The 16,394-nt window shown below is 46.6% G+C and overlaps 1 protein-coding gene across 2 annotated transcripts; it reads right to left on the bottom strand.

The window, feature by feature from the left end:
* Positions 1-222: 222 nt before the first annotated feature.
* On the bottom strand, positions 223-16,002 carry gopc (golgi-associated PDZ and coiled-coil motif containing). 2 transcript variants are annotated; one of them, XM_064340315.1, is made up of 9 exons: positions 15,730-16,002; positions 9,166-9,330; positions 8,307-8,330; positions 5,566-5,741; positions 4,902-5,067; positions 4,643-4,738; positions 4,378-4,542; positions 3,505-3,673; positions 223-3,200 (listed from the first exon to the last, which is right to left on the bottom strand). In XM_064340315.1, exons 1-9 carry the CDS (start codon positions 16,000-16,002, stop codon positions 3,082-3,084), a joined length of 1,353 nt encoding a protein of 450 aa, XP_064196385.1. In that variant the 3' UTR covers positions 223-3,081. The 2 variants fall into 2 exon arrangements, with proteins under 2 accessions (XP_064196385.1, XP_064196386.1); XM_064340316.1 differs by lacking the exon at positions 8,307-8,330.
* Between the last annotated feature and the right edge of the window lie 392 nt (positions 16,003-16,394).

The following is a 16,394-nucleotide window of genomic DNA, read 5'->3' as shown; positions in this document are numbered from 1 at the left end:
ACCTTCATGGGACAGAATCAATTTACAGGTTCAATAGATCCACATGACTTGTGATAAAATGCTTGAGGCATGCAGAGACATGCGGAAAGGAAGCTCACAGAAAAGGCGACTAGAATAGCAGATAAAAGCCATTTCAGTCCCTATATTTTCGGTTTATTTTCAGGAACATCGTCCAGTAGAATCGACCCATTGAATTCGACAAACTGAACTGACCCCTTTGAGCACCATGTGGGCAAATAAGTTTATTCAAATGTTACATGTTATACATTTACTACAGATGTATATAAGACATTTATACCAAATCTCTCAAGGTCCAAGAAATATTTTTGTGACATAAAACAACGCAGGGGGTGAAAAGGGAAAAAAAAGCGCTCCCCAAAAAACAGTAAAAACCACGTACGAAAAAGGGCCTCTTTCTTTCCTTCAAGCGACGGCACTTGCGACAGGCGGTTGACGTGAGCGTTTTCAGTTGCATGCAGTGGGGGGGCGGTGTACTTCCGGAGATCTGGACCGCCCGACGGTGTGCACCGCTTCACTTGCACAGAACGGGAGTTCTTTGGGCGCGCGACCGAGCGAAGCATTTCAAACAGTGATCGATGCGCACTTAAAATAAAATTAAAAAAAAAAAAAGGGGGGGGGGGGAGGAGGGTTTCTTCAATTTAAACAGTCCCTTCACCAATATCAAATCTTAACACGCAGCCCTTACACGAAGAGGCGTGACAGACGATTGTCAAGACCGCCAACTCAATCTCCTCGCAGTTGGGGTTATGTCACATTAACAGAAGAAGACACATGGCCAATACTGCATATAAATTTCAGTAACAATATTGGTAAGTAACCCATATATATATTCTACTTTATATTGGCTTGCAACGAATCTATGTCTATATAAAGTTATATATACGATAGGAGCTAAGACAGGAGCTTGCAGCAGAGTTATATTTTTACAACAATCCTTAGTGCATAAGTACTGACATGGTGTTTTATTGCTGTTCACTTGAGTTTCCATATTTTGCATGTAGATGACGCGTTTTGGTTCTTTACACAATTAAAGCTCTTCTATCGCTCCGATATGTCAATCACGTTTTAAGTTGAAACCGATACACAGTGTAAGCAGCTCAGACTTTTCATATAGTCGTCTTTGGAACCTGAAAAGCAGGAATATACTTTTTTTTTTTTTTGCTAGACTGCCACAGTAACCAACAGAACTTCAGAGAACACGGTAAGACGCGCTTCGATAGCATGCTCGCTGCAAGAGAAGAAACCAAATAGCGAATGAAGGTCAAGTAGCTAAGGAAGCTGAGATATGTCAGTTCAGACCCTGGGAATCTTGAAGAGCAAAGTATCACAGGAAGTTTAATGAAGTGTAAAACTGAGAAGAAAAAAAAATTGGCATCTTCACATTATAAACCAACGTATAGCACTCATATCTTCCTGACTAATTAAACATGGTGGTATATTTTCCCTCATTGTCATTTCCTGTTTGGAAAGATCTTTACAGTTTTATAGCGCAGGGCATATGTAGAAACTATACATAAATACTGTATGATACAGTTACCTTATTTCATATTTTCCAAGCTGAAGGGAGTTATGTCTGGGGGGGGGGGGGGCAAAAATACAGTAAATTCCATGGCATGCACATATTCGAGCACAGAAACTTAAGACATTGCGTGTTGCCACACTCTCCTTCAGAAATACTCATGTGTATAAAGACTTTGCTAAATATCAGTAACTAGCTGTGTAGTGATGCAGACAGGCGAAGTGCCTGTTCTGTGCTCCGAAGTGCTCAGAATCGGACTTCACAGCTCTCGCCTGCCTGCTTTCCCTCTGTACTGTAACCACTGAGACCACCAGGCAAAACGTAACTGAGTTCACCGTGGACTCAATTAATCTAACTGCAACGCGCACTTCACTTTTAGTTTTAATGTGTCACACATTTTCCATTCTTAGGTTGACATCACATGCCCAAAAGTGGCTGAAATTAATGAAAACAGGTGGGTGGGTGTTTCACCCTGACCCATCTCTCCCCCCCCCCCAAAAAAAAATTTCCTAACCCAAAATAAAGAACTATGTGCACTGCAATTAAGGTTTGATATAATTAAGGCCCATATATTTGCATTTCATTTTCATTTTTTAATCTTTACAATGACTATGTGCAATATCCCCCAATCCCCAAACTGGGAATTGTGGGTATGTGTATTACTATGTAACAAACCAGGCAGATCCATATTTTTCTGTGATCATTAACAACATCCCTTCACATCAGATTATCGACAGTCCTGCACCCATCTCTCTTCCTTTTCAAAGTGTGTATATGTAAAACTTGCATAACGGTTGCCTTTTCTGTTTCACAGTACCCCTGACGACCATTGGAAAAATGTTTTACAATTCTGTAGATCCATTAAGAGAATAGAGCAGTTTATATCGTATAGGGGACGAGCGTAAAAGGAGGAAAGACACAACCCTCAGAACCCGTTTGCAATTACAGGTGCGTAGACTACCTTTAAAGTATGTACAATATTGATGAATGGATTAATTTTTTCTATCTTCTGTAAATATTCTATATTAACAGCAGGGCTATGTTGGTGAGGTACGATGCAATCTGGTCACACAATGCCTGTTGGGTCGGCCACCACACAGACGCTACAAACAAAAGGGAGGGGAGAAAAAAAACAAACAAAAAGAAAAATAATGTATACCATTCAGAAAGCAGGTTTCGTGAAGCCTATCACAGTCCTGTGGACCGAATTAAGGATTCGTCCTCTTCCCGGCGACTGGAACGCAAAACTGATCCCCGGCTCCCCTCCATGCAGAAACAAAGAGAACGGGACGTGATTTTTCGACAAGTGTTCCGAGTGCGTTCCCACGGCAACCGAGTGACATCATCATTCCCCCCCTCCCCCGTCCGTGTTCCCCCACGCGTCCTCCAGTGCTTTTCCGACGCAGTCGGTTGTCAACGTAGTAGAAAACACTCGTTACCAGACATGTAGAGTCTTTCACCTCCACTCCTCCCCCGAACCCCACCCCCGCGCCCATCCACCCCCCCGCGCGATCTCCACCGCTGTCCTCCGTCCGCCCGTCTTAAGAGGAACTCTCCGCCGACTCGGAGGCCTTCTGGGCGCCTTCTTCCGACAGCGTTTCGCTGGAGGCCCCGTTGTCGCCGTTCTCCACCGGTGCGCTGGCTGCGTTTTTCTCCAGAGCTTCAGGAGGCGAGAGGAGAGCGTGATTCACTCGAGTGCCTCCCTCAAACCCACACTGCTTCCTTTTACAAAAACGGACTCGACTGTACTTTTGAGAACTGTCACATTTTAAAACTAGAAGCAAAACACATTCTGGCATTACATCCATTGGCTACGGAATAGAAGCCAATTAGTTTAAACTCGCCATCGTATTATTTGATATTACGAGCAGGTATTTTACCACACCATTATTCAGCTTAGTGACACGTTTCTGGATCAGCCAATTAGAACGCGTTCGCGCGCTTGCACAGGAAGGCGCACTCGCCTTGTAGCACCTCCCCCGTGCCGTTGTTCCGGCCGGCCGCGGACCCCTCCTCCAGCTCGTCCAGGTAGAGGCGGTAGCGATGGCCGCCGTCGTCCTCGTACTCCACGTTCTCGTCGTCCGAGTCCACCTCCGGGGCCACGTAGACCACCTCGAACTCGATCTCTCCCCGCTGCAAGCACAGAGCAGGACAAATTAATGGTGCCCTGCTATCCCTTTTAACACCAAAATGTCAAGACAAAATGGCACCCTGGCAAGCCGTCAAATGTTCAGTGGGAGGAATGACATTCAAAGGTGCAAGGCTACATGAATGTTAGGATTAAGTGAACATCCATTTTGGCACTGAATAGTTTAACCGAATGTTCCAATCATGTCCTACTGATAACTGTAAAACTGACAGAATTTCAATGTTTTTATCCTAATGGTGGATGGTCTATGGGTAGAGAAGCCAGAAAGGCATTTAATGTTACTGCTTAGGCTCCTAGGCTGATTACAGTGGGTGGCACTTAGCCTCTCAGAATCGTTAAAAAGCTCTTTGCTACACAGTTAGCTGTTAACACAGCAGGCTGTATTTAACAATAATGACCGCTTTCTGTCTTGGCTTCCCCAAAACTCTTTGCTTGCCTCACATTGATGCTCACAGTTTTTTTTACTCTTTTACTCAATCTGACTGACTGGGACAGTTGACATGGTGTGTGTCTGTTGGATAGCTTGTGTCACGCTTTATTGAAACACAAGCCATCCACTCAGTTTGTTGAAGTAGTGGTGATTTACACATTGCGTCATGTGACCCACCAGCTGGTCGGCTGAACTTTGGGCCCTGCAGAGGAAGCACGCGCACTCCTTGCCCCGCCCCCGTCGACCCCACCTCCTCACCTGCTGCGACAAGATGGTCACCGCCTCCTTGTGCTTGGCGTCTCGCAGGTTGATGCTGTTGACGGCCAAGATGGCGTCGCCCACGTGCAGCCCGCCGCAGCGTTCGGCCGGCTGGGCGGGGTGGATCTCCGAGATCAGGATGGGCACCCCGTGCTCCTTCCCTCCCTAGACGGGGGTGGACAAAATTTTTTTAAACCAATCAGAAAAGTTCAGAATCAAAAGAACAGAAAACCTCACAGGCTCTTTGTAGCTCAGCTCAGCTCACCGTGATGGAAATGCCCAGTCCTTCGTGATCTTCTTTGGCCAGCACTACTTTTCGGATGGGCCCGACTCCCTGGGTCTTCTTCAAAGTGTCTGTTTCCTGAACACAGGGGAAGTCACAACGGCTCGCTTTTAATTTGGTGTGCTGTGAAATTATCCACAAAGTCTATGACATTTGTCAACAAATAGATTAGAAAGTGACTCTAATTTTATGAAAAGTAAGGTGACAAAAGGTAATTGAGAAGAATGACTGTGCCACGCACATGTCCCACTGGTGACGGCAAGGGCTTCTTGGGGTCATTGCGCCCCCTGCAGGCTCGGATGACTGTCTTGTGGCGGTGGAGGTGGATCTCGGCCTCCAGCTGGTTCCACAGTTTGTCGTGGGCCGGCCCCTTCATGTCCCGCCCCAGCAGCTGGATCTGCTGGACTCTGAACGCGACGCCATGATGGAGGTTAGTGTAAAATTCTCAATGTGGAAAAGATTAATGACCCAGTAACAAAGTCAGTGAAACACAAGACTACAAGAAAGTGGGTCATTACTTACATACATCACATAAGCAGATCATTATTTTTCTAATACCACTGGTAATGTCAGGTTTATAGATTGTTTCCTAGTAGTACTTCTCAAGAAAACAACTTCAGTTAGCTAAAATATTTTGAAAGCCTATATCCTTCTTGTAGTAGTAGAAAACGGCAATGTCCTAGTAGAGGGCTAAATTGTTTGGAAAATAATTCATTCAAAAGAATTTCAATTAAACAACAATACGGATAGTGTCAATAAGTAGCAAACATGGATCACAATTCCTGAAAATTACCAGCCATTTTCAAACAAAAGATCCATTTTTATATGCTTGAACGTTTAGTCGAACGTTTTAGACGTTTAGAACGAGTCACAGAACAGGAAGTGGCTGATGGGAAGGGCTGTACCTCCCAGCCAGCTCCTTGTCCAGGTACTTGGCGGCCAGCCGCGCCCCGTACACCTCGGCCTGCAGCACGGCGATGTGCCTGCGGAGTGCGTCGTTCTCCTTCTTGTACAGTTTCACCTCCGCCTCCAGCTTCACCTCCTTCATTTTCTCCTTCTTGTTAGCCTCCAGCTCCCTCTCCTGTCACACACACACACACACACACTCAGTCAGTGTCTGCTGAGGATACGCACTGGAACCCCAGGCTTCAGCACCAGTCAGCCGGGCGTCCCATCACACACAGTCGGCCGAGCCGGGGGTCCGAGACCCCGTTCTGTCAGCGGGGCTCGCCGAGTCTCTTCACATCACCGTTAGAGCAAATCCGTCTGACGGCAGCGCCACAGGGGAGAAGTGGGGAGGGGCAGGGGGCTGGGGGGGGCGGGGGAGGGGACAGACAGCACTCGACAGAACCCTAGAAGGCCTGGGTTACAGCCAGCGCTACGAGGCGTGCCGCAGGCAGACGAGGACAGGTAGCCGTTCGCGCGGCAGGTCAATCCAATTACCCATCTGCGCGCTAGCAAAAAACGACAGCTGATGGACGGGGTCAAAGTTCACCCAAACAGCCCCAAGAGCACGTTAGCAATTAGCACCAAGTTTGAGGCTCGTATACCAGCATTACGTTTGGCTGGACATGTCCGTACGCATCTTCTCTCTCGAAGTGGCCTGGCCACATCAAAGAGGCATAGTCACAGCATCTTACCACTAGAGGCTGCTTCTAAATCAAAGGGGCAGATGGCCCCAAAATCCGATTGCCCTTGTTTGCAGTTCGCGAGTGGGTAATTGATGATTAACTTTGGTCCAATGTTTCATCAGAACTTGTTTATTTATACTAAGTGCTACATGACTTACACATACAAAAAAAGAAAGGCGATTGTGATACTGTAATTCATTAACACTAATGAGAAAAACTGAGCGATATGGCGGCTAATAGCGCATACATTCCAGGCGAAGGCTAATGCTCTGCAGATCAATTTCTTATGTAACATGTAGCACGTTTGATATCTGCTCGGTGTTCTGATGAGAACATGGTTTGCAACAGTTACCTATTGAATCACTCCACACAATCACCACTCTACCAGCATGGGGTATCCCCAGTGCTAGTATCGTTGCCACTGTGCAACTGGACAAAACGTTTCCGCAGACAAAAGCATGCAAATCCACACAAAAAATGACATTGAGAAGGACTATGAGAAAAGCATGAACCCACTGAAATGTAATGATAACATTTATATATGAGCATTAATACACTTTTTTTTTTGTAAAATAAGGTAAACTATATGTGGGGCTCCTGGATGGTCCAGTCAGCAGAAATTAAAGCTACTTCCAAGCACAGACCTGATAACCAAGACCAAGACCCTGCTCTTGGAGATCTACCGCTCTGTAGGTTTTCACTCCAACCCTAATTTGGCACACCTGGGTCTGCTAATTAACAGCACAATGATATCTCTAGCTGAATAATGTGTGCTTTGTTAGGACTGAAAGCCTACAGGGCAGTAGATCTCCAGGGACAGGGTTGGGCAGCGCTGGCCTAGACGTTTCAGGTTAAGCTTCGCTGACGTCGTTATCTGACCCACGCTGAGACTGTGCTGCGCGGTAGAGGGATGTAATTGGCCGCTTGGCCCCGCCAGGGTCGGGGTGGGGGTTACAGAGGGTTTCTCAAGTTACCGCCGCATTAGCTCATCCTAACCGTGCGCCAAACGGCCGCTGGCTGCTTCCCTCTCGGCCCGGGACAGCGCCTGCCAGGGGTGCGGGGCGTCAGCCCCAGCCGGCGATTCAAGAGAGGAAGTGTGAAGAACAGCTATGGTGATGAAATAACACTACACTACCAATAAGTGAAGACAAATAGAAGTAACAAGAGAATACAAACTGCTTTGTAACCATCTAAAGACAACTGGCTCTACAACTGTCCCAATTGATAGACACACCATCCAGTCTTGTCATGTAATGATTAATAGTAATTTGGCCATTTTTTTGTGGATCACAGAATATTAAACCGCAGAAACCTGTTAAATCCCTTAAATTATCTCCCCAGCTTATTCATTGATCATCGTTTCCTCTCCGATGCTTCACGGCAGTAGTTAGTACTCAATAGGGAATTAATGATATGCACTTGGAGATGGAGAACCAGATACAGAGGAGTGACAATTGATCTGGACAGCAGAAATGAAAACAAACGTATTCAACGCGGGGGAGATGCGTCTGAAAATGCTCGCGAGTTTCAGGGCATGCAGAAACTCTCTGGAGCCCTTCAGACCGGAGCCTAGCGAACACTTCAAAGGGTTAACGCAGTATCTCTGATCAGCTTCGATCTCTGTTCAGCCCGGCCAATTCCAGCTCCATTTATAATGCTCTATACATATTCAATTAAACGCAACGTAAATACGCACCATTTCGGTTTCTTAGAAAGCAGATGAATGAATGCGTTCATGAGCGAATTCATTCATTTTCTCAACAAGCCTGTAATTAAATCCGACCAAATTTTTTTCAGAATATACGAGAAGTACTGCACTATCCCATCCCAAAACTGCGCATGCGGACGACAAGATGAGGAGCTGGTTCTACTTCTACCCCATAATGCCCCCCGGGCTTGCGCACAGAGCCGTTAGCGACGTGAAAGGGGGGTGCGGGTTTCGGAAAGCGGGGAGACGGACGGGAGATGCACTGAGACTCGGGGGCGACAGGCGAATGGGCGACACTCAGACTTACCATCTCCTCCACGGACGGGACAGACTTAGGACACGAAGAAAAAAAAAAAAAACAGAGAGGGGTCAAAGGTTAGAAGTTCAGCACCGTAATTACAGCCAAGCAGAGGAACACCCGGTCGCTTTACGTAGCTTGCGCCTTATAACAGCTTATTACAGCTCGTTACAACTCGGGCCCCGTATCTAATCACACAAAATGTAGGCCTGAATAAATAATAGTATACAATTTGGATGACCCCCTCCAGTCAGAACTGTAATTCAGTCTCACTTGTAAGCTGGGAATGTTATCAGCCAGTTAGTGGTCAGTATTTGGAAACAGATCCGTCTGTCGGGAGAAAAACACACTAAACATGACAGCGGTGGTTACACAATCTAATATCTACACGCCTATCTGTTTGTTTTATCTAGGTCACAAATTTCCTTTCCATTCTCGGTTTCAAGATTCACCTTTGTACCTTAACACACACACACTGCCAAGAATGAATCATGAGTCATAGCCAAATCCTGTCACGGTGTGGTGTCCAAAAATAACTTTTCCATTGAAAGCGCGGTTTTCCACAAAGCCTATACGAGTTATAATATTTTGATGTCAAACAGCGCAGGATATAGCCGGGTAAAGTCAGTAATACAAGAAAACATATTGCCGCCCACCACTGTTCTCACCCATGTGTTAACAGCTAAAAATAAGCAGAGAGATGATTGTTTAGCTCTGTTCAGTTTCCACTCAATACCAGCTAACAAGATTGATTAGGCACTTCAGGCTGGGATTAAGAGGAGAAAAAGAGAGGGAGAAAGAGATGGCTAAAATAAGAGAGAGAGAAAGTGTGTGTGTGTGTGTGTGTGTGTGTGTGTGTACTGCCCACCAGCTTGGCCTTGATGGACCCGGAGTCCGTGTCCTGGCCAGTCTTGGCGTGGAGCTGCAGCTGGATGGCGTGCAGCTGCAGCAGCTGATCATGGACCTCCCTCTCCACCACCACATTCTCCGCCTGCACATCCGTCAGCTCCGATTTCAGGTCCACCACCTGGGCCTGGGGCACACGCAAGGTCAAAGGTCAAAGGCTGCTTCTGTGCTACTGAAAATCAAAACCTCATCAAAAAAGTCATCCTCTCCAGAATTACTATATTACTACTACTACTACTACTAATACTAATAATGACAACAATAGATATTCAATTGAACTTGATTGCTTTTTAAATGTCAGACATAACATTTTTCATACATACCAGCACAGACCCATTCCAGAGCTGAACTGCTCTATTAATTTGAGGTACATGAGCCTCAAATGTCCATTCTCTGCCCTTTCACATTGATGTTCTGATGGCATACACCTTTAAGAGCACGTACGGGCCTAATGCGGATGCCTCTATCGATCCCTCACACGGTCATACCGCGCAACCTTACCCTACCCAGAGACCCGGGAAGTTAAAAAAAACTGTCCTTTGAGTCAAATCATCGATTTATTCGGCCGGGCAGCGGCGTTCAGAGCCCGCGGTGTACCGGGTCGAGGGGCTCCCGCCCGCGCCGCGCCGAGCCCAACACGGACTCCGGCGCGAGCCATCGAGTCTTCCGCTCCTCCGCTCCCACGGCCTGTCATTCATGCCGTTTTTAAAGTGAAAAGGAGGCCGAGGAGAAATCGTTCGGGACGCCGAGCAGCGAAAATAAACAGCTCGGGAGATTTAGAGGACAATGGCGCGCACCCGAACGGAACTGCGCTGTCCATCAGACAGGATATTAAAAGGACACAGCAACGAGAAGCGGGGAGAAAAAAATCTTATCTTCTCTCTGGAATTCAACTCAACGCCGAGGCCAGCGTAAACTTCACCACTTTGCTACGGTTAGTTTGAGTCTGTCTGGCTCTCCTGAGCCCCCACTTTGAGGATATCGCTCACGCAAATACTCGCTTGGCCACGTTTCCTCCAGCTCTCCCATAATCCCTATATGCTCGTCTTTCACATCCTGTTCTGTCCCTTTCTCTGATCTTTCTCCCTTCTTCTCTGTTCTCTCCGCTCACACCCCTGTTTGTTCAGGAAGTGGAGAGTTTCCCTGTAGTCCGATTACGTAATGTTACGCAAGGAGTCGCGCTGCTGTGGAGGCAGTACAGTGATGCGAGTTACAACGCGCGCTTTCCACCTCTGCCATTACCCGGGGAACTACAAATCGCAGGGACAGGCCTCGGCTGAGTTTGCAAAATGCCTTCCTTCTCTTTTCAATGTCGTTTCTCCCCGAGCTCAGCATGGCCTCCCTTTACTTGACGATAACAGAAGTGTGACTCAATTAGCCACACGGAATAAAACGCTGAGCTAAGGCATAAAATGTGCTTTTGACTGTTTTTTCCCCCTACTGATTAGTCCTTTATGGCAGAGCACCCAGCCAGCAGGCATTGAGAAGAAACGCACCCATGACCAAAATTTTGTGGTAATGCAGACAGTGCTGCATTAGTAAAAATGAGTAATACTAGAGTTAATAACAAACTCTTATTACACTGAAAAGAGACAAACACTCCAAGCAAAGGCAAGTGTGTACGAGGACAGCAGCCACTGTAGGGCCCTGCCGCCCGGAGAACAGAGACCCGACAGGTCTGCTTAATCTCAGCGAGCGTGCGGACCGAATGCGGGCCCATTATCCTGCCACAACAAAGACTGGAGCGGAACGGCAAGATGGCAATCCTTCCTGAAAACATGGAGGGAAAAAAAACAAGACAGTAAAGTATGCGAACGGGAACAGGAGCGCGGGGGGGGGGGGCACCTTGCAGGACACCTTAGCCTCTCGACAACAGCTGAGACAACCTCCATCTGTTTAAAGAAGAAAGGGTGCATTGAGCGGCTCGGACAGACACAGCGTTTCCAGCTCAGCTGCTGACCACCCCGAGCCCCCCCCCCCCTCCCAGAAGGTGCATCTGCCAACTCGGGGAGACTTCCTGACGTTGACAAGAAGGGGTGTCTGGCAGCCTGGGCACTCTCCCACAGGAAAGAGCGCATGCACCGACGACGTCTGAACTGCTCGGGTGCATTCCAAACAGCTCCCTCACTCTCTCTACCCCCTCATTAACCCTTTAAATGTGTGAGATCACAAATATGTGATCAGAATGTTCTTAACTGAACGTTCTAATGCTGATGTAACAATCACGACTGGTAATCGAAAGCAATGGAGTTCTAGAACACTGAGAATCACTTAGAATTTTGAAAAAAATATTCCAATAGGGTTAAAACTGATCTCAGACCAGTGGTGTGGGGCAAGTCACTGAAGCGCTGGCTGTGTGCACTCTTATAATGGTGCACAGCACCATTTCTCTAACGTTCTACGTTGGTTTCTACTCCCCCCGCAACCCCGGCTTTGAAAAAATGTAATTGTTTTTTGATTGGTTAATCGGCTAACGAACAGAATGACACAAAGGGCAAACGGACCGGTCCGAAGGGACGGAGCTAATCCCACCGATAAAGCCGTTAGCATTGTGCATCGGAAAAGAGGCGTCTTTTGACAGGGCAGCGCTCAGAGCGGATTACTGCAACAGGCTCCCGGGGGAGGGGGGGGGGCGGTGAAGAGCCCAGCGACAACTGACGCGCCAAATGCGCGGGGGCGAGGGACAGCTGGAAACGGGACGTCCCGGGGTACGAGCCGCTGGGGCGCTCACTCATATTGACGGGGCGGTATAACGGTTAGGGAGCCGGGCTCATAAACCCTTATGGTTGGTATGATTCTCGCCTGGTGCGCCGCTATTGTACCCTCGAGCAAGGTGCTTAACCTCAATTGCTTCAGTAAATATCCAGCTGTATAAATGGATTGTATATTTTAAAGTGCAATTCTGCGTGAGTTGCTCCAAGTAAGAGCAGCTACTAAATGCTAAAATGTAATATCAATGAAACAGCCGTCAGTACAGAGCGGTCAGTGAGGTTAAGAGATTTTTTGGACATTTTCACTTAATTTATTTGCACGCCGGCTTCCGAATACCTCCACCAGTGGTAGGTGGAAAAGAGGACGTGTTACCACCTCCTGCCTGTCTGTCTGTCTGTCGGTTTTAGAGCAGAATAACTGCCAAATGTGCCAAATGACTTGGCTGACAACAGTTAGAATTAATTCCAAGGCTGATTAGGCCTACATTCTAAGTCTGCTACGTAACGCACGAGGCATCCTTGCGTGATACCCTGGGGGGATCCATTCATTTTGAAACTGCCATTTAACAAGACCGACTGTTAATGGGTGCTGAAGGCAAGCACTCTCGGAAATGGCCTTTAATTAAGAAAGATACTGAATGATTGCATCAATATTTCAGCAGGTGCCTGCACCCATCTCCACGCCAATGCGGAGTAACTGTGTAATGGTAAACCGGCTTCTCCCTGCTCATAAACAGCACTGACTGTGCGGGGCAATCACAGCATCAGCGAAGGCACCTTTGACTGTGTCATCGTGGAGACACAACCTGGCTGTCGCTTGGGCCTTGGCTTCCGGGCCAGGAATGCTGTGGCGGCGCTCAGGTGGGAGAGGAGGAGCGCTAACCCCCCCCCCTTGCCCCGCCCCCCCGGGCTGCGGAGACGCATTCCCGCACCCCTTCACGTAACGACCCAACGAGCTTGGCAGGTTCAGCCAGCTCCGCACAGTCGAGGAACCCACTGACCCGCACGGCCTGCGGGCTCTCTCTCCCATGCGATGGGCTTTATATCTCACAACAGCTTAAGTTTGAGGTTTCGCTCCGTCATGCGTTGCGGTTTTTCGTACTCGCCGCGGCACATGACGCGCGGAAGCGGCCAATCGCATCGCTCATAAAGCAGCCAATCACGTGGCTCATAAACCTGAGACAGAGCCACTGTACAGAAGCTATTTTGTCAGCGGCTCCTGCTCACATGTGTGCGCATGTGCTGGCACCTGTTATTTCATCATGCATGTTAAAAGTTTCCCCGAGTCCATGTGCGAGAAATCGCTGGCTGCGGGGAGGAACACAGGGTCTGTACAGACTGGTGTCTGCGTAGTACTGCCTTGGCAAAGGCCATGAGTTATTTGGACAAATTAACATAATGCCATCTATTGAAAAAGAGCGTTCATTTTCTTTCAATAATAGAGTCATTCAGAAGGTTTTTTTTCTGTTCAATACTTCAGAGAGGAGATGAAGAAGCCAGTCAAAAACACAAAAGGCAATTATTTCCCTCTTTATTTTTAAGGGCTGGTGACATTTGTGTGTACTGCATATCGTTTCTTCCGAGTATATCTTGCCTTGTGCAGTAAATGTTGAGGCTTCCCCCCTGAAGTTTTGCTTTTTAAAAAGAACTCCTCAATTTTAAATATCAACACCTTATCTGTGTTACTAATCCTCAAGTCTGAATCGAAGGCCGATACTGATAGCACCCTCTTTTACACTACAGCACAACTCCAAACTGAAACCAAGGTTCCACATTCGTGGAAGAAGTAGCTAGACAACCACAGACAATTTATTAAAGAACACTGGAACACATTTCTTCTGTATAGCAAAATATTTTGATTGGCTTACTTTATAATTACGAGAGAGCATGACTCTAGAGAGCTCCAAGGTCTCTGCATAGCCTTGCTTGTGAGTTTGGTTGGTAGAAATGATAAATTACAAATAAATACTAAATAGAATATGCTAAGATACTTTTTGAGAACGACATTTTGACCTAAATGTTGTACAGCATCAGCAGAACGCTCCTCTGCATGTATGTTGTGCTGTCATACTGCCCATAATTCTAGCATGTCGGCCAATACTGATATTTGTTTTAAGCCATTATCAGCCAATACCTATCTGTGAACCCCTACAGACTGTGTGGACTCTCCTGCACTGTTCCCGTTATGTGAACTCATTTTCCGATAAAATGCCCACGCAGGTCAGGCTGGCAGGGCAGCATAGCTAATTGTTAGGAAACTAGGAGCCAACCCAAAGGTCGTGTTTTTCAACTCCCAGCTGGGGCACTGCTGTTGTGCCCTTGAGGAAGATACTTAACCTAAAATGCTTCAGTAAAATATCCAGGCAATAGAAGGGCCTGTATGTTAATAATGCTATCTGCGTAGGTCGCTCTGCTAAATGATTAAATATAATGCACTGCACAGCCCTGTTTCAGGGAACAGAACAGAACGGATGGTGATGCATACTCCTGGCCTCCAGCTTTAAGGAAATGACCGCTCATTTATCATCAGGCCAAGATGTATTAGGCTATATATAAAAATGTAGCCTTATAAATATAGCTGTGTGCACAGTAAAAAGCCATGGCCAGTAATTGAGATCTGCACATTATTTTCAATTTGGACTGTTGTGTCTAGGTCTGATGTACAGAGTCAATTACTTGCAGATAAAGGTAAGTGCACTGCAGTCAGACTCCAGTTCATCAACTGAAAGCGAGACTACAACATGCAAAAAAAACAGTTAAAAATTTAAATAAAACAAAATAAAGAAGTGTACTCTGACTGTGGCAGAAGCACTTGGCTACATGTTACGTATGAAAGCTTTAGTGGTGTTTATTGTCATTCATTAGCATAAAATGAACTTCAAAATGGAGAGCATCTGTAATACAGTTCCTACAGCATCTGACGCTAAATGGTTTTTATAAATAGGCAGACTGTAGTAAAGGCAACTAAGTGCTTCAATGTGGTATTGATTACTGTGTTGCGGGCACTCCCATCAGGACTGTGAATACTGAAAAGGCCTAGTTTGCCGTGTCAACAATACTCCTTGACCAAGAGCACACCATCACTCGACCAGGACAATTGTAAGGGAACCACAGGCAGGTATCAACTGTCTATGGATATCCATAGGCAGGTATCAACTGTCTATGGATATCCATGGCTTAGTTTAACAAGAAAGTTGTACACTTTGTCACTAAAGTTCCACCACGAAAGGAATGTTGTGTGAGTGGGAGTGAGTGAGTGAATAAATAAGTATTATTTTTTTTACCAACATTCGTTTCCAAGATGTCAAAATGACATGTAACCTTATCGCTTCTTAAATTAATGTCTAACGTTGGATGGATTGCTAATACACTCAATAACACAACACATAATTATAAGCACAGTTACTCGGTTAGCAGGCAAGCTCTGCAAGTTGTATATCTAGCGATCACGCAGCGCAAATAATTACACTATCCACCCTGAAAAGCCAACATCAAGTTCCTGAATAGCTTATCTAGTCGTGTTGCACTCACACGCTCACAGCCAGGAAGAGACCAGCCAACGTGGAGCCTCACTATTGTTGATTATCTTCCATTGGCTGCTGTCGTACTGATTAGCTAGTTATGTTAGCTAGCCAGCGTTAACAACTACACATTTTAATAAGGTTACCTACGATCCCACAATCAATCTAACAACCGATAAAGAAAACCAAGCCAAGTAACATGATATTTGATGGCCAGCACAGTTTCCATGTTCCGTTTTCGTGGTGATTTCACACTTAGTCTAGCGCAAATACAGTCAAATATTTTGAGCTCACCTCTAATTTGTGGTTAAGTTGGAAGATGGTTTGCGCTTTGTGGCAAAGCTGGGCAAAACAGGAGCTGAGACTTGTCATCTTTTGTCGGCCCTCATATGTGATGTCTGCTTGATCTGGGTCGATCTCACCAAGTAATAAATCCACGTCCACGAACGCCTTGTCAAACTCCTTCTCCAGAACCTCCAACCATCTAAACATCGACATCCCAGCGCCAGAGCTGACGAGAGCCGTTCCCTGGGCAGCAGGAGAGACAGCGCCGGCCGAAGCAGACATTTCAGACCGCGCAAGCAATCCTCTTTGCTACTTGTAAGATTACGACAGCGCTTTGTTTCCCGTTCTTTTTGTAGCTAGCTACTTTTGTAAATCGGTAGCTATTTCAGTAAACTAGAAGTGGGCGCCTCAAAGGCCTGCTGGCGATTGCAATCTGACAAGGAGGTCTATTTTTGAGATACTGTCTTCGGCTTTCTGCGGACCAGGAAATCGGAAATCGGAGACTCAGGATTGCAGGCATCGACTACCACTGCCTGCCACACAGCTGAGCCCTTGTAGGCAAAAAGCAGCCGAGTGCAGAATTAATCGATCGGGAGGTGTCAAAACCAAAACAAACCAAAGATTTCCGGTCGTTACATTGTCTTTGGCGTTTTGCATTCCTCATCTTTATGTAC

The sequence above is a fragment of the Anguilla rostrata genome, chromosome 6 (genome assembly GCF_018555375.3).
Source record: "Anguilla rostrata isolate EN2019 chromosome 6, ASM1855537v3, whole genome shotgun sequence".
Classification (NCBI taxonomy): Eukaryota; Metazoa; Chordata; class Actinopteri; order Anguilliformes; family Anguillidae; genus Anguilla; species Anguilla rostrata.
This window is presented reverse-complemented; position numbering and strand designations above follow the sequence as displayed.